Source organism: Molothrus ater, chromosome 17 (genome assembly GCF_012460135.2).
Source record: "Molothrus ater isolate BHLD 08-10-18 breed brown headed cowbird chromosome 17, BPBGC_Mater_1.1, whole genome shotgun sequence".
In the NCBI taxonomy this organism is placed as follows: Eukaryota; Metazoa; Chordata; class Aves; order Passeriformes; family Icteridae; genus Molothrus; species Molothrus ater.
The window spans coordinates 14,900,718-14,916,033 of NC_050494.2; the positions used below are offsets into that span (position 1 = coordinate 14,900,718).

The 15,316-nt window shown below is 42.9% G+C and overlaps 1 protein-coding gene across 3 annotated transcripts in view; it reads right to left on the reverse strand.

The window, feature by feature from the left end:
• Nucleotides 1-404: 404 nt before the first annotated feature.
• ARFGEF2 (ADP ribosylation factor guanine nucleotide exchange factor 2) overlaps nt 405-15,316 on the reverse strand; it is a 36,114-nt gene continuing 21,202 nt past the window's right edge. For all 3 annotated transcript variants that reach the window (XM_036395550.2, XM_036395549.2, XM_054516639.1), the window contains 18 exons: nt 15,079-15,226; nt 14,144-14,243; nt 13,336-13,376; nt 13,096-13,265; nt 12,329-12,480; nt 12,005-12,177; nt 11,428-11,588; nt 10,445-10,575; nt 10,208-10,337; nt 9,632-9,767; nt 8,667-8,805; nt 8,473-8,527; nt 8,107-8,221; nt 7,712-7,842; nt 6,540-6,708; nt 6,008-6,146; nt 4,537-4,654; nt 405-3,868 (listed from right to left, as the gene is read on the reverse strand). In XM_036395550.2, coding sequence (XP_036251443.1) covers nt 3,692-3,868; nt 4,537-4,654; nt 6,008-6,146; nt 6,540-6,708; nt 7,712-7,842; nt 8,107-8,221; nt 8,473-8,527; nt 8,667-8,805; nt 9,632-9,767; nt 10,208-10,337; nt 10,445-10,575; nt 11,428-11,588; nt 12,005-12,177; nt 12,329-12,480; nt 13,096-13,265; nt 13,336-13,376; nt 14,144-14,243; nt 15,079-15,226 — 2,385 coding nt within the window. In that variant the 3' untranslated portion in view covers nt 405-3,691. The remainder of the gene's footprint in view (nt 3,869-4,536; nt 4,655-6,007; nt 6,147-6,539; nt 6,709-7,711; nt 7,843-8,106; nt 8,222-8,472; nt 8,528-8,666; nt 8,806-9,631; nt 9,768-10,207; nt 10,338-10,444; nt 10,576-11,427; nt 11,589-12,004; nt 12,178-12,328; nt 12,481-13,095; nt 13,266-13,335; nt 13,377-14,143; nt 14,244-15,078; nt 15,227-15,316) is intronic.

The following is a 15,316-nucleotide window of genomic DNA, read 5'->3' on the forward strand; positions in this document are numbered from 1 at the left end:
GCGGCCAATGGCTGGGCCCTTCCCACAAGGCCCCGCGGCGCCTCGCGTAGCGCGGCGGCCTCGCCCCGCCTCGAGCCCCGGGACCGGGGCGAGCGGGGCCGGGCCGGAGCCCCGGGACCAGGGCGAGCGGGGCCGGGCCGGAGCCCCGGGACCAGGGCGAGCGGGGCCCGGTCCGGAGCCCCGGGACCGGGGCGAGCGGGGCCGGGCCGGAGCCCAAGGACCGGGGCGAGCGGGGCCCGGTCCGAGCGCCTGCACTGTCAAGGGAACGGGCCTGGCCCCGCGGAGGAACAGCGACGAGGACGGAGTGCGGTATAACACACGAACCGGAACCCCCCAACCCCGCAGAGAAGCCCGAGTGGCGCCGAAGCCTCTGAGCCGCTTAAGGAAGCACTTGAACAGAAAAGGAACACTTCGTAAAACTTTATTGATTTATCACTTGATTAAAGCATGGAGTATTATAACTATTGTACATTGTATTTTCATGTAGAAAACTTTACATAGTTTTTCATATTATATAATTTTGGTATTCTCCCAGAACTCTATACATCCATGGGCAAGGAATAGTCTTTAAATTATTGATAGTAAATGCACTTAATACAGAGATATTAAAACTCAGGCATTTTAAATATGTGAAAACATACGTTTTAAACAAAGGTGCTGAACAAACTGAAGTCACAGATTAAAGGGAGATGAACTTTTGACAGAGCTACTATTTTTAATTTTTTTCCTGAATATTAAGACTGAGCTAAAACCTGAGGGGGTGTTGGACATTGGTTTAGATTGTTCTGTTTGCAGTTTAGAATGTGAGGTACCAGACATGGATAACAAACTGCTGTAAAAACAATCTTTTCCTGGACGGTAAGACACAACAGAGGCAACATGAAGGGAGTTTTTAATCACCACAAAAGGGAGGGTTTAGGGTTTTCCTCGTTAGCATCCTCTCCTCCCTTCCCTCGCGAGGCCTGAAATGACTCATAACAACAAAGCAATGGAGTCTGCAGGATTTCTGCCATTGCAGGTGGGTGAGCTGCACGTCCCTCTGTCGCACAGCCCATCCAAGGGGTGACTGCACAGTCCTGCTCTCCACAGAGCCAGCTGTGAGGGCTGAGCTGTGCTGGGATGGAGGAACCAGCTGGCACCAGTGCAGGGGCTGAGCTGTGCTGGGATGGAGCTGGGTTTGGCCCTTCCTGACTCTCTGAGGAAAACCCACGAGTGCTGTGGAGGAAGCTGAGCACCCCCTGATTATTTGATTATTGCTGTGCTGGGGACAGGGCCTGCAGGAATGGGACAGGGTTGGGCTCTGACAATGCAATTGCATCCCAGGCCCCTTCTCCTTCATGCTCTGCAGGCCCTGGGATGGTTGGATATCACATACCCAACTTCAGCAGTCTGTAACTGGTATAAATACAACAAAAGCTTTTCTCTAAGGAGAAGAACAGTCTCAGACCAAAGGCTGAAAGTAAGCATGGATTAAATATCCTTATCCTATGTGCAGAGAGAGACTACAAATGCTGCTCCTTACACTAAAGAAAGCCCATGAAGCAACTGTGAAGTCATTTAAGACCTCAAAATTGAGACTTTTTTCAAGACATGACTGTAGGGCTTTCAAACCTGTGACACATGCAGCTGGGCCAGGTGTGTCTGATGGGACATGAGGGAACACATTCCATGAGGCAGTGACACATTCCAAATCTGAAAAATAATGGTTCAAATATTTTTCTTAGGACTACCTACAACCAGAAGAAAAGGAATAGCATATTATTACAGATTTAAATAGAATTAAAATAAATACTTCATTTTCTGCAGTACCCAATGCAGTGACATTCCCAGGGAATGAGCAGCTACACGAGATGCAACACAAAAGGATATTTCAAATGCAGCAAGTTAAATACCAGCATTCCTTATTTTTCAGTCTTCTCCTATTTTCATATATAGATATTCACTCCCTTCTACTAAATAGCAGTGTATAGATTTAACCTAATGGGCATTTAAAAGTCAAAGAACCACAACTACCACTCTTCTTTGGTTAAAAATAAAAAGTGAAAATAAATTGTGAAAGCTTTGTCACTACTACTGACTGTAAAACCTTTCCCAAACAATGCTTACACAGGACAAACTGATGTATTGAGGAGCACCATAAAAACCCTTTGGGAAAAAGATCACAAAAAACAAACCAAGCAACCAAAAACAACAACAACCAAAAACAAACAAACAAAAAAACCCTCCAAAGACAGCACATTCCCAGCAGCTCAGAGCAGCATATCCAAAGACAACCTCACCTGAGGCCATCCTACCAGGAAACTCAACTCAAAAACAACGGAATGTTATACACTTAGTTCCACTCAAGTAGGTAGGCTGTTGTTGCTGTTTGTTGGTTTGTTTTTTTCTTTCAATACTGTTAATATTTTGAGTTTGCTACTCTGGATAGCACAGCAGTTAATACTACTTTGCATTATTTTAGGAAGTGGAACCTCTCATCCTGCCATACTTTCCTGGTTTAGAAAAATTTTGAAACTTGAAATTTAAAATTATTTCAAAGGTCGACAGCATCCTGTCATAGAAACATTGTCACAGAAACGTGATGCATTTCAAGGGAAGAAAATTCTCTTGGACAAACAAAGCTGTGGTGTCATGTCACATTTTGCTTCTCAGAAAGCCTTCAAAGCACAGAATTGTACCTTAGAGCATGTGAATGAACTTGTTTAATTTGGCTAGAGCAGTTTTTTGGAAATTCCGGGTTTTTAGATGCCACTAGGAACTAAGAGTTGAGAACAAAACTCATTTGCACAAAATGACAAATCAGAACTTGCAGATCTGCAGTAAAAGGAGGCAAAGTTGTGTTAAGGATTGGACTTTTTGCTAATCAATCACCATTACTGCTAAATTATATTCAAGGGTCAAAAAGGTAGGTTTATTTCTTCTGAGCCTTGTTTTTGATGTTCCTGTGTATGCTCTATGGTCTGCCAATATATGAAAGGAAAAGGAATGCCTTTTCATTTTCTTAAATTGCCTTTAACTCAAGCCTAATAAGCTAAAGGAGTAGATGCTATTGGTGCTCCTGATGTAAAATCTCCCATAAAACTAAAAATAAGTCTCAGAAGATGCAGTACTGATATTAAAAAAAAAAAAATTAAGTCATTTGCTAAACAGGAGGAAAACCTTCTCCGAATATCCTCCAGGCTGTCCACTTCAAGAGCCCAGTGCCCTGCCTGGCCTGGTCCAGGACACAAAGGAAAACCCAGAGGGATCTCGGGTGGTCACTGGCCACCACAGTCAAGTTTATTATGAACACTTGCCAACATCACAAGGCTACACAAATACAGTCATTAGTTCCAAGGGGCATAATGTCTGTGGAGATACCCAGCTGATTTATCAGCTCTAGCTGGGATGAAAGACTGAGCAGTGCATAAAAGACTAGAAGAGACATACTGGATCATACAAATGATTAGCATTGAAACAAAGAGACTGCACACCTACTGTATTGACTCTGTAAGCAATAATTTAAATAAAACTGCTGACACTTCTGTAGGATGGACAGAACAGGATTATTTTCCTCGTTCCCAAATGCCATTGTGGTAAGAATAACTTGCTCCTGTGGTGGTAACACCAGGGTCCCATTTTTTCCCATCCACTTCAATCCATCTCTGGACACAGCTTTACGTACAGGCTGGTGTAACAGCCTCACTGGGAGCTACCAGGAAGGCAGGCTGGTGCCAGCTGCGCGTGCCTGCTCGCCCGCGATGCAGATGTTGAACACCAGCCCGATGCGCAGGAAGAACTTGCGCAGCACCGCCCGCAGCTCGGGGATCAGGTCGAACTGCATGATCTCACACAGGTACGGGTAATAGGTGGAAGCGTGTGCCCTGAACTAGCCAAGACACAGAAACAGCACGTCATTCTCGACTGCTAGAGCAAAATAAAAAACGTTGACACATTCATGGCTACAGCAACTTGTTAGAACACCAGGTCTCACCCAAGCCCTCCCGAAGGCCCCAGGGCACTGGGATCCGTGTTGTTTGCGGCAGCAGCGCACGCAGGGTGTGCTCTGGTGTTACCCCCTAAACAGAGTCAGGGTTTTGTGACTTCACAGCCCAGAGGGGGTGCCAGAGTCTATTTGTAGCAACATGAATATTTGGTTTTCCTCTAAAGGGCCAAGATGGTGAAAATTATTCTTGCCAAGGAAACTGGAATTCCAATTTTACAGGCGTGAAATTCACCCTTATCATTCCTGTGTGGCTGTAATACAGCATAAGCCTCTCCCTTACTGCACACTCATTGTGCTTTCATATGAAAAAGCACAATGTTCAGTAATTCTATTCACATTCCCACACCACTGGGAATTGCATGGATGCAGCCTCATTTCCACAATGCAGAATGCCTGCAGACAGTGGAGCTGCCACTGCTGTATTGCAAGGAGAGCGCTCACTATGAGGAACGGCCCACCTCCAATCTGGATGGAAATAAAGACTGAACTCAGGTTGAAGCAGGAATGAAAAACATACCCAAAAGCAAACATGACTTCCAGCCCCTTCTTACCTTATCATCACTGATTTTTAGTGTTTTTGTTAAAAGCAACAGCAGGAGATTGGTCCAGGCTTCTCTGTGGCTTTCCGAGTTGACAGTAATAAAATACGCCAGGGCTTCACTGCACACACTGCAGAGATGGCACAGTTCACACAAACCATAAAGAAAACCCTTATAAAGTTTTAGATTACATGATCTGTTTGTCCTCTCAGTGTACTTTGTTTTCAAGCAAGATGCACTTCCATGGGAAAGTCTTCAATCACATGCAACAACTTTAACTACACAAATTTGCTTTTTCTGGTACAGGAATTGTTCCAGATGACTGAAATGAAATACTTTTCATGTCACTGAATGGAAATACTTGGTGAGAGGGAAGGAAAAGGAAAATTAATCTGCCTGATAAACATTTTGTAATTGAAGCGTTGTCACTTTCAACCTGCAAACATTATTTCCTGACCCTGACATTGGGACAGCTTAGGCAACAGCACCACGAGAGAGCTCTCCCTCCAAATTTTGACTGGTTTAAAAAAGATCTCCTCGGGCAGGGCTGGGCTGTGCCCCGGGCAGGGCTGGGCTGTGCCCCCGGGCAGGGCTGGGCTGTCCCCAACAGGGCAGGACTGGGCTGGGCTGTCCCCAACAGGGCAGGACTGGGCTGGGCTCTCCCCAACAGGGCATGACTGGGCTGGGCTCTCCCCAACAGGGCTGGGCTGGGCTCTCCCCAACAGGGCAGGGCTGGGCTCTCCCCAACAGGGCAGGGCTGGGTTGGGCTGTGCCCCCGGGCTGGGCTGGGCTCTCCCCAACAGGGCAGGGCTGGGCTGTGCCCCCGGCAGGGCTGGGCTGGGCTCTCCCCAACAGGGCAGGGCAGGACTGGGCTGTCCCCAACAGGGCAGGGCTGGGCTGGGCTCTCCCCAACAGGGCAGGGCAGGACTGGGCTGTCCCCAACAGGGCAGGGCTGGGCTGGGCTCTCCCCAACAGGGCAGGGCAGGGCTGGGCTCTCCCCAACAGGGCAGGGCTGGGCTCTCCCCAACAGGGCAGGGCTGGGCTGTCCCCAACAGGGCAGGGCAGGGCTGGGCTCTCCCCAACAGGGCAGGGCTGGGCTCTCCCCAACAGGGCAGGGCAGGGCTGGGCTCTCCCCAACAGGGCAGGGCTGGGCTCTCCCCAACAGGGCAGGGCAGGGCTGGGCTCTCCCCAACAGGGCAGGGCAGGACTGGGCTGGGCTCTCCCCAACAGGGCAGGGCAGGGCTGGGCTCTCCCCAACAGGGCAGGGCAGGACTGGGCTGGGCTCTCCCCAACAGGGCAGGGCTGGGCTCTCCCCAACAGGGCAGGGCAGGGCTGGGCTCTCCCCAACAGGGCAGGACTGGGCTGGGCTCTCCCCAACAGGGCAGGACTGGGCTGGGCTGTGCCCCCGGCAGGGCTGGGCTGGGCTCTCCCCAACAGGGCAGGGCAGGGCTGGGCTCTCCCCAACAGGGCAGGGCTGTCCCACCTGAGCAGCCGCCGCTGGACCACGTCCCAGGCCTCCCGCCGGCTCTCGTCCACGTACATCCGGAACAGGATCCTCAGGCAGCATGCCAGGCTGCTGGTCTCTTGTTTTAGGAGATTGGGTTTTGATTTACCCTTGAACCCTAGAAATCAGTCCCACACAGGACAAGAGGGATCATCCAAAGCTGGCATTACTAGCCAAAAATAAATTTTATCAATAATATCTGCACTATTGTGACCAGTAATGATTCCTTGTCCAGACAGTATTTCCTCCTCCTTGATTTTGATTGAGTTCTTATTTATTTATAAAGATACTTAACTACAGCAGAACCAGCTGTGCAGCTTTACTTTAACCAAAAAAAGCAGATAATTTAGCAAACAGAATTATTCAAGTCATCAGGAAGGAGACAAGCAATAAAAGCATGCAACTGTCCAATAAACTCTAGAGGTGATTGCAATGGCACATTGTTGTGTCACGATACTTAAAGTTAGAAGTGTAGTTCAGCATTTTTATCAAATAAAAATAAAAACCTCACCTGCTCTCCATAACACAGTTCGTTGCTCATAATTTGAATTAAAGGCTTTTGAAAATGAGTGAGACTCTTGCAGACAATCCAGTAACTTAAAAAGGTGATGTGAAGACATATATTTATACATTCCTTGGTCTTCTGTGTCAATGTGGATAACTGCATCCAGTGTGTCTCGCTAAAGAGCAGGGGGAGAGGGACAGAGAGAGACAGAGTTGCTGTAAACTCCAGTAACTCTAATTCATTTATAGGTGCAATGCAGTATTAGTGCAGCACAACGCAGCAGGGTGGTCCTGTCAAAGATCAGAGTTGTATTCTTCTTAGTGGGGTACTTAAGAAGAGAGAAGTTATGATTTTTCCTGGTTACTGATAAGAAAATAAGACTCAAGAGTGAGGGAACAACTCCCTTATTGAAACATTGCAGTCACAGCAATACAGTACAGAACATTTCCTCTTCTCTACAAGCTGACTGGGTAGGTCTGTTAAATTCTAAAAACATCAAAATGAACAACAAGAACAGTGTGGGTTTAAATCTTGCCTAGTGTAGAAATTCCTCAGCTTTGGCTCATGTCAAATTTAATTAAATTGGTCAATATTTTTAGCTAATTTCAGTAGGAATTTAACTATACCATCCTCAAAACACTACCTGAACGCACTAGCCAGAACTTCCAGCTTACAGCTTTATTAACAGCTAAGCCAGAGCTACTACCCAGAATCAGAACTTTCAGGGACAGGGACATCTCTGAAGCCAGCAATGAATGAAATCTTGACCATTGACCTTGCTGAAGTTCAACTTCTGCAACACTTCCAGTGCAAATATCCAGAGACTGAGAGACTGAGCAGAGCTTCAGCTGTGGCTAAATGAAGACACTCAGTCTAATGAGCAGAAAAGAATGCTTTCCCCCAAACAAACAAAAACCACTTTTGATAGTATGTATTCATGATAAAACGACTATAATCTATTACACTGATAATAAAAAGTAAGGTAATAGAATACTACAACAGGCAGAGCACCAGGCAACACTGGAGGCAGATAAAAAAATCACAGCTTAAAGTAGTTTACACACACATTCGGGGTAATGATAAAAGGCAGGAGAAGACACTATTTTGTGAACGTGTCAGAGTGTTCCATAGTTTGTACTTTACTGTCACCACAAGGTTACAAGTAAGTCTGATGGTACCTGAGCTGCAGCCATGTGCTCAGCATCTTCCTTCTTGCTTGTTGCTGGATAGAACACTATGTTGTCAATGGTCTGTATCAACTCCAGCTGTACCACACACTTGATCAGGAGGCCAGCAAATAGTTTCTGGTCTAATGAAATGGAGCAACAGAAGTTTCAGAAGCAATTAATGATGATTCACTTACAGCAAGCTAGCAAAATATGACATTCCCCTTAATAATTTGATATTTAGTAATGCTGTGAATTATCTTCTAAAGAGAAAAATCTCACTGCAAGACATAAACACAAATGGCAAAGACTTATCCCCCTGCCCCAAAACTTTCTGTAGAGAGCTACAGAAGTGAATTGAGTCTGGCTATAAAGGTGCATTGAAAAAGCTTGTATGTTTTCCTTACTTGTGTAAGGACCACCTTTCCAGCTCTCATCTGTTGGATTTGAATATTGGCTTTGTCCTCTTTCAGAAGCATTTTTATCCATGCTGCTTAAAGACTGGTGATCTAGGTCCAAATCCTAGAAGAGAGTGCAGAGCGATTCCAGCAATCTGAAACACTAACTTCCAACCAGCTATCACTTTTCAGAGGACTTCTCGAATCCTAGATTCAAAGGCTTTCTGCATCCATTCTTCATATCATTTTTACAGTAACACTAAACACAATCTACTATCAATTCCTTGACAAGTATATTGACTACAACAAATATTTCAAAAGCTAACCTAACACAAAACCCTTCAAGTCAGTTTATCACCCTGAGTTAACTCTTACCAAGTGTTTTTCAGATGAATCTTCCTCCATTCCTACAGGCTTCCATGTCAGCAAGCTTCAAAGAGTTAAAGAAACAAAACAACAACAAAAAACATCAAACAAAAATCAAACAAAACAGAAAAAAAACCCAAAAAAGGTAAATATTGTTGCTTTAGAATTGGGTATCAAGATAAGAATTAAACTTATGAACTTACACATGAGGAATAGTTGTTTTGAAGATTTCTAGCATACAGTTGCATGTCTGGCCCCAGACTTCGGGGCTGAACTTCTGTCCATTGAGTATTACCAGGTTTTCTAGGCAGTTTGTACCTGATCGTGCCAACTGCTCATTATCTGTAAAAGAAATGTTCCATATTTATCAACTTGTACAGTATCAAGGAAAAATTAAGTATTCCCTATTACTGCTCCATTAAAATTTTTTACCAATACTGTGAAATGCACAGTCTGTTGGCTCAAAACCTACCTATACAATATGTTACAACAATATGAAGCTGAAGAACCTACTGAATAAAAAAAAGACTTTCAAAATAGCCTTCATGAGATGGAAATACAACTAGGGAAGACAAAAGACAGGGCAGAAGCAAAAGGGAAGCAGAGAGTGAGAAAAAGGAAGGAAAAGCAGCAATCAGAAACTTATGATTTACTGCAAGATCATCCCCTGATATTCCATGGTAGTAAGATGCAGGATTTCATGTGTAAGACTTGGAGCCAGAAAGAAAACATGTTCTTTACAAAGCTGTATTTAGAAGTACTCATTGGTTGGGAGAAGGAGGAAGAAGCAGGTGCCAGCAAATAATAAAAAAGAAAAAAATCAGAATGCATGCATGTATCTATATGTGTAAATAAAGGAGGTAATGTATCGCTGCAGTCAAACTACAAAAGCTTGTTGGCAGAAGGTTCAGAAGATTGACCCATTCTCCAAAAGCTTTTGCAGTGTCACAGGAACACCATGAGCCCCTTATGAACACAGTAACAAAAAAGTTGCCTAACTCAATAAAAAGATTGATGCTCAAATATTCAAGATACTGCATCTATCTACTGCAACATAGATTGTCCTAATGGGAACTTTTATTCTTCCAAAATTCAGTTAACCTTCCCCTTCTTAAGTAATGACCATTTAAAACTACATTTAATCAAAAGACACAGGTAGATAAGGTACCTTGTTTTACACACCAGTGTAACTGTGCAAGTATGTCAGGAAGAAGGATCTCATGCAAAGCTTCATAGAACTGTGTGAACACATCACAGATGGCATAAAGGGCGTGGTTGCACGTCGTGGTCATCCACTCTGATTTCTGGGACAGAAAATGAAAAGTCTTTGGTTTTATGGGGATTCTTCCATGATTACAACACTTGGCTTATATGGCTGGTCAACAAGAGACACAGCTCTGAGGAGAGGAGAACTCAGAACTAAAGCCTCATGACCACAGATGTCTTATCAGAAGCACTCAGCTGGCCACATGAACACTGGTCAGAAAACTGTACATGTTCATAACAGAGGGAGAACATTCTTCTTGAAAATAATCAGATGGACACACACACAAGTCACTGGACTGTGGCAAGTTCCATTCATGCCACAGAATTTGAAGGAATACAGAATGTGTTTAGTTAAGTCTGGGGCAGTATGGGGTGGCCATATCTGATGTCAATAGAAACTGCTGACTCAGATGTGCAAGTTCTTAAAAAGACAGCTCTAGGGAATGCTTGCTTTTTGGGGGTTTTTTGTTGGTTTTACCTCTGTTTGTTGCTCAGGGAGTTTCATATTATCAAAAATCCGAAACACAATTCTAAACAGGTCTTGCCACCAGTGCTTTTCAAAGGTATGCCCATAACTCTTCATGATTTCAAACATCACTGTTAAGCCTCTATAAACAAACCCAAACAAGCATAGGAACAGATGTTAAAATATGTTCCTTGATATCTTCACTGCATGAATTAAAAGAAAAAAGGAAAAAAAGAGAAGTTTTATTACCTTGTACGAACATCTAACTTGCAACGATTGATGATACAAGAAAGTTCAAACAAAATAGGAAACCATCCTCTGACCCACACTCTGTCCCCAGGAGCCACATTCATGTCATCACTTGTGTATTCTCTTAATACCTTGAAGATCAGTAGGAAAAAAGATTTAAAGAAAAAATTATCTTAAAAATCTTTACATGTAACAAATTTAGATACTACCAGTGGTACAGAGAAACTTGGAAAGTTAGCTTAGTTCGTACTCTAACACTCCAATTCTGCAAAATATAAGTATAGCTCTGAGATGTAATTATTTGCAAAAATACTAGAAAATAATATATGGAAATAAATACTTCCATCTGTTTTTCCTTCAGTCCAGGTAAAGGCCTTACAAGTTGCTGAGGTTTGGACTTCTTAGAAAGCTACTTTAACAGTGACAGACAACTGTTAAATCAATACACGTTAAAAGGAAACCTAAAATTGGCAGAAACCAGTTCTACAAGTCTCTGGTACGCTGAATGCGGCGTGCACTGGGGACATGCAACTGCAATGTAACTCCAGGCTCTCCTCAGCTAGTGACTGTTACATTCAGTATTCACTCAACACACTGATGGAGAAGAATACACATGTGTAACCAACTGCACTAGACATAACTGGCGTGACAGAACAGGAAGCACTGCTTTCCAAGTCATCTTAACACCACAAGAACAAAACAAACAAAGAAACAAAAAAACCCCCACACAAAACAAAACAAAAAAACCCCAAAGACTATTTAATTCAGTTATTTCCCATTTGGACTTCCAAGACTTAACATTACTTAACCAGCCCTAGTTTATTGCTTACATAATACCAAAATTTCTCCTTAATTCAAATAAGCTTTGAAAACAAACACTTGCAATTGAAGTTTGAGTATGAAAGCTCTTTCTTAGTAATTGATCTCCATTTAACAGATGAAGAGAGTATGAAAATGCAGCAGGGGTACAAATTCAAATATACCTGCGGTCTTTCTGAGACATATTTTGCACAATAGCGAATAAGCCTGATGGCTTCCATGCTGGTGTCCGGGAAGGCAACATTACAGGCAAACTCAGAGAGGCATTTTACTGCATCTTGAAATGAGTCAATTGCTGCTGGAAAATGCTGCTGAAAAATATTTGCTGTGAAGAACAAACAAATACACTTTTTAAAAATTACTGATATTAAAATCCATACATAAACTGCATCAATCTAGGCACGTCACCCATGGCATACTGCTATGGAACAGACAAACACAAAAGAGCCAGATCTTCTACATTAAATATGGTTCTTTGCCCTCTCCTGCATTCTTCCCTGTCCCACCTCACCAACCACATTCCTAAGTTCTACAGCAGAATAGCTGTATCTAGTTTGTCCTGTCCATAGCATTCTGGAGACTTAAAGGGTAGGACTCAGCTGCAGAGTTTAAACAGTGTGGCTGCAAGGTTGTGTGTTTATTTGCCTGGAAATGCAAAAGCCTTATTCAGATGAGCCTTTTGAAGCTGACTCACAGCAGACAGGCCAATTTGGGTGCATGCATCTGTCAAGCATTACTTACTAACTATGTGTGCTGTAGTCTGAAAGGCCAGCTCTACGATATTCCCATCGTGGTCTGACGCTGCTTGATGAAAGACAGCAAAGATATTTTTCCAGCCAGAACGAATGTTACCAGCTTGAGAGTTCACCATCTGAGCAATACAGCGGATCACCATGTCTCGAATAGTCGGAGATCTTAAAAAAAAAAAAGAAGAGAAAGGAATGCAAGACTACTTTACACTGGCACAAAGTAACTCCCCCACTTCCCTGTACATGACCATGACCCATACCAAGTGACATCCTTAAGTGGGACTAAAGCTAAAGCAGAAATTTCAGGGCCTCACACCTGTTTTTCTTCATAATATGCTCAAAAGGCCTTAGGAAGTCTTTCTGGAAGCGGAAGTTGGCTAACTCTCCCTTCTCAAGAAATTTCATTGACAGCTGCCTTAATGAGTCTACAGCAAAGATGGCAACATCTTCATTAGGGTTACACCCAACCTAGAAGAAAAGCATATTTTCAAACACTTATCAATTAATGTGTCATTTATATGAGTAACAAATTCGTCACTCAAGTTCCATCTCAGCCCACTAAACACTGCTAGCACATTCTAGGATTCTGATGCTTGGGAAAGAAGGGGTTCTTGTTGAAGGGGGCTTTCTGTCATTTCATCCATCTAAACAGACCCATGGATTTTGAATGCATCAAGTAGAATTGTAATAGCCAGCTAGATGCTAAAATTAAAACACAGTACAATAAAATAAATTGAATCTTTGGTTAAAAATCTCATCCTAACATGATTCAATTTCCCGAGGAAAACAACTGTTGTTCACTTGTGTACATTTCAGAGGAAAACTAACTTGGCATTTTATCTGAAGGAAAAGACAAAGAAAAATTACAAAAATACCAAATGATATAATGAAGATTATATAATTAAATATCATTCCTATAAACATTTATATTTGTACACTTTAGATTTTTAAGTAGGTGCTTCTTTTAGGTGCCTCGAATGGAATTTTTTTGAATATCAGAATTCAAGCCACTAAAAACACAGAAAGCTGATTAAAGAAGTCTCACTATTTATGCATATTGTGTAACATAAGTTTAAACAGTACCTTATTGAAGTGATCTCCAATCACATGCCAAATCCTCGACCACTGCAGCCTGATGCGGTTCATGTTATAATAGGAGATCTCCACGATCTTCTGCAGGCTGAACATGCGCGGGTGGTGCGGGGACGCCAGCTCGTCCATGGACACAGCACACAGCCACCGCACAAAGTCAACTGCACGGGAGAAGCCTGCTGTGAGCCAGGCTGCTCCTGTGCCAGGGGCCCTGGAGCCCCCCATACCTACCTATGGCATTCCCGTCCAGCCTCGTGGAGCCCGTGAATATCCTACAACAAATACAGGAGTTGGAGTTTCAGCTGCACATCCGCAAGAATTGGTTACAGCTCAGAGCTGCAGCAAAAGGTCAGCACATCTGGACGTATGTCACACTCCTCCATGCCATGAACTCTGCACCTCTTGTATTCTTGCTCCTTGGCAGCAGTACATGCATCTTTCCTTAGTCTAAGCATCCTCTTTCCTGCCACAGTCACAGTCTACCATGCTCCTATCCCACTGCAGCAACAGGCACAGGCTCACAAGTTTACCCAGGCCAAGTTATACTGGAACACTCATTTGGGTGACAGCGTGTTAAATTTCATGGGGACAATAAACAGACAGAAAGCTTTGCTACAAGACTTTACTGGTTATCAGCCACCTTTGATCTTTATATCCTCTAAGAATATGGTCAGCTGTGGCTGTCAAAACAGACAGGAGAAAGACTATGGATGCACTCTTGTCCCTTCTTGCCCTTCAGCTGTTTGATCTTGAGAGGAGTTCAGGCTGCTGATAGTGGTCCACATAGAACACTAATAAAGTGGAGAACATTCCCAAATGTCCTGGACTTTGATGTGGTAAGAGACGTTCATGGTTAGAATAAACACTGCAAGTCTGAATATATGATTGTGCAGACTTGCACCATTGCACCAGTGGTTACTAAGAACTCCCATTCCAACACATAGTTTAGGAGAGAAGCATGTCTTTAGACAACATTTCAGAAAGGCAGATGACAAAGATGATGATTTAGGTAAGAGTGCAGAGGTAACATTGTCAGTACCTGTCTACTGCTACCACCACACTCTGCGAGCTGGTCTCCCCCACAGACTCCTGGATGCTCGCCATGTGCCGTTTGTCAGCCCCACTCCCAACGAGGTTCCCTGCCAAAAATTCAGTAAAAAACAGTATTTGCCATTAGGAAATAATGACTTTATGTTAACTCCAACATCAAGCAAGTAGACAGAGAGAAGTGACTACTGCTTCTAGCTACCATGTAATTTATATGGAGCAGATAGTGCCTTTGCCAGATTATTACACAGCTAAACATCATATTTATTAGATTAAGGTGATATGATATTGTTAATAAAATTGGAACAGATAAAATACTATTTTAAAAGATGAACTCTAAGTCAGCTACAAATAGTTAATGCTGAACACAGTTCTGTATTCATTGTAATCATCATTATAGCATCCATTCCAAAGTTTTAAAAAATTAATTTGTTTCCTTAGTGGTTTTACAAAGATTAATGCAACTTGCCTTGTCCCTCTAATTTAAGACAAAAATCTATGATTTGTTTCTTGTACACACTGCAGAAACAATACAAACTGGAACAGCAAGCCCAACATGTAAAGATAAGAAGTTCCTTTGGAAAACCAGTTGAAACATCTATTAATTCCTAAAAATAAATGGCTTTTTTTTCCTATTAATTAATACTTTTAACAAAACCATGAGTTCATACAGCAAAACAGTTTTGATAACAACATATTCCAACAAATAAATGTGGAGTAGTTTTTAAATAGCTTAACCCAATTCTAAAGTTACAACAGATTTGGTAATTATAAACACATATTGGAATACTCAGTTTCATTAATCCAATACAGCTTCCCGTGGAAGCAAGTAAATATATTCAAGTATGTTATAACACTGAGGATTCTTTAACATCCTTACTCCACTTGTATGTGCATCTTTGTCAAGTTCAGGATGAATAATCTTACCTAATCCCAGGCTCATAAACTCTTCTCCTGCAGAGGCATAGCTCTTAATGCTGCCTTCCCTCTCACGCCCAGAGCCAGACAAATACCGCGTTTTCACACCAGTTCCTATGAGCTGTGCCAGTTCCAGCTGGCTAATACATTTCAAGATCTGAAACCAAAAGAAATGTAGCATTGTGTTTCTGCACACCACCATCTTTTTATTCTTAACATATATTTGTATTTAATATTTCTATCTCTA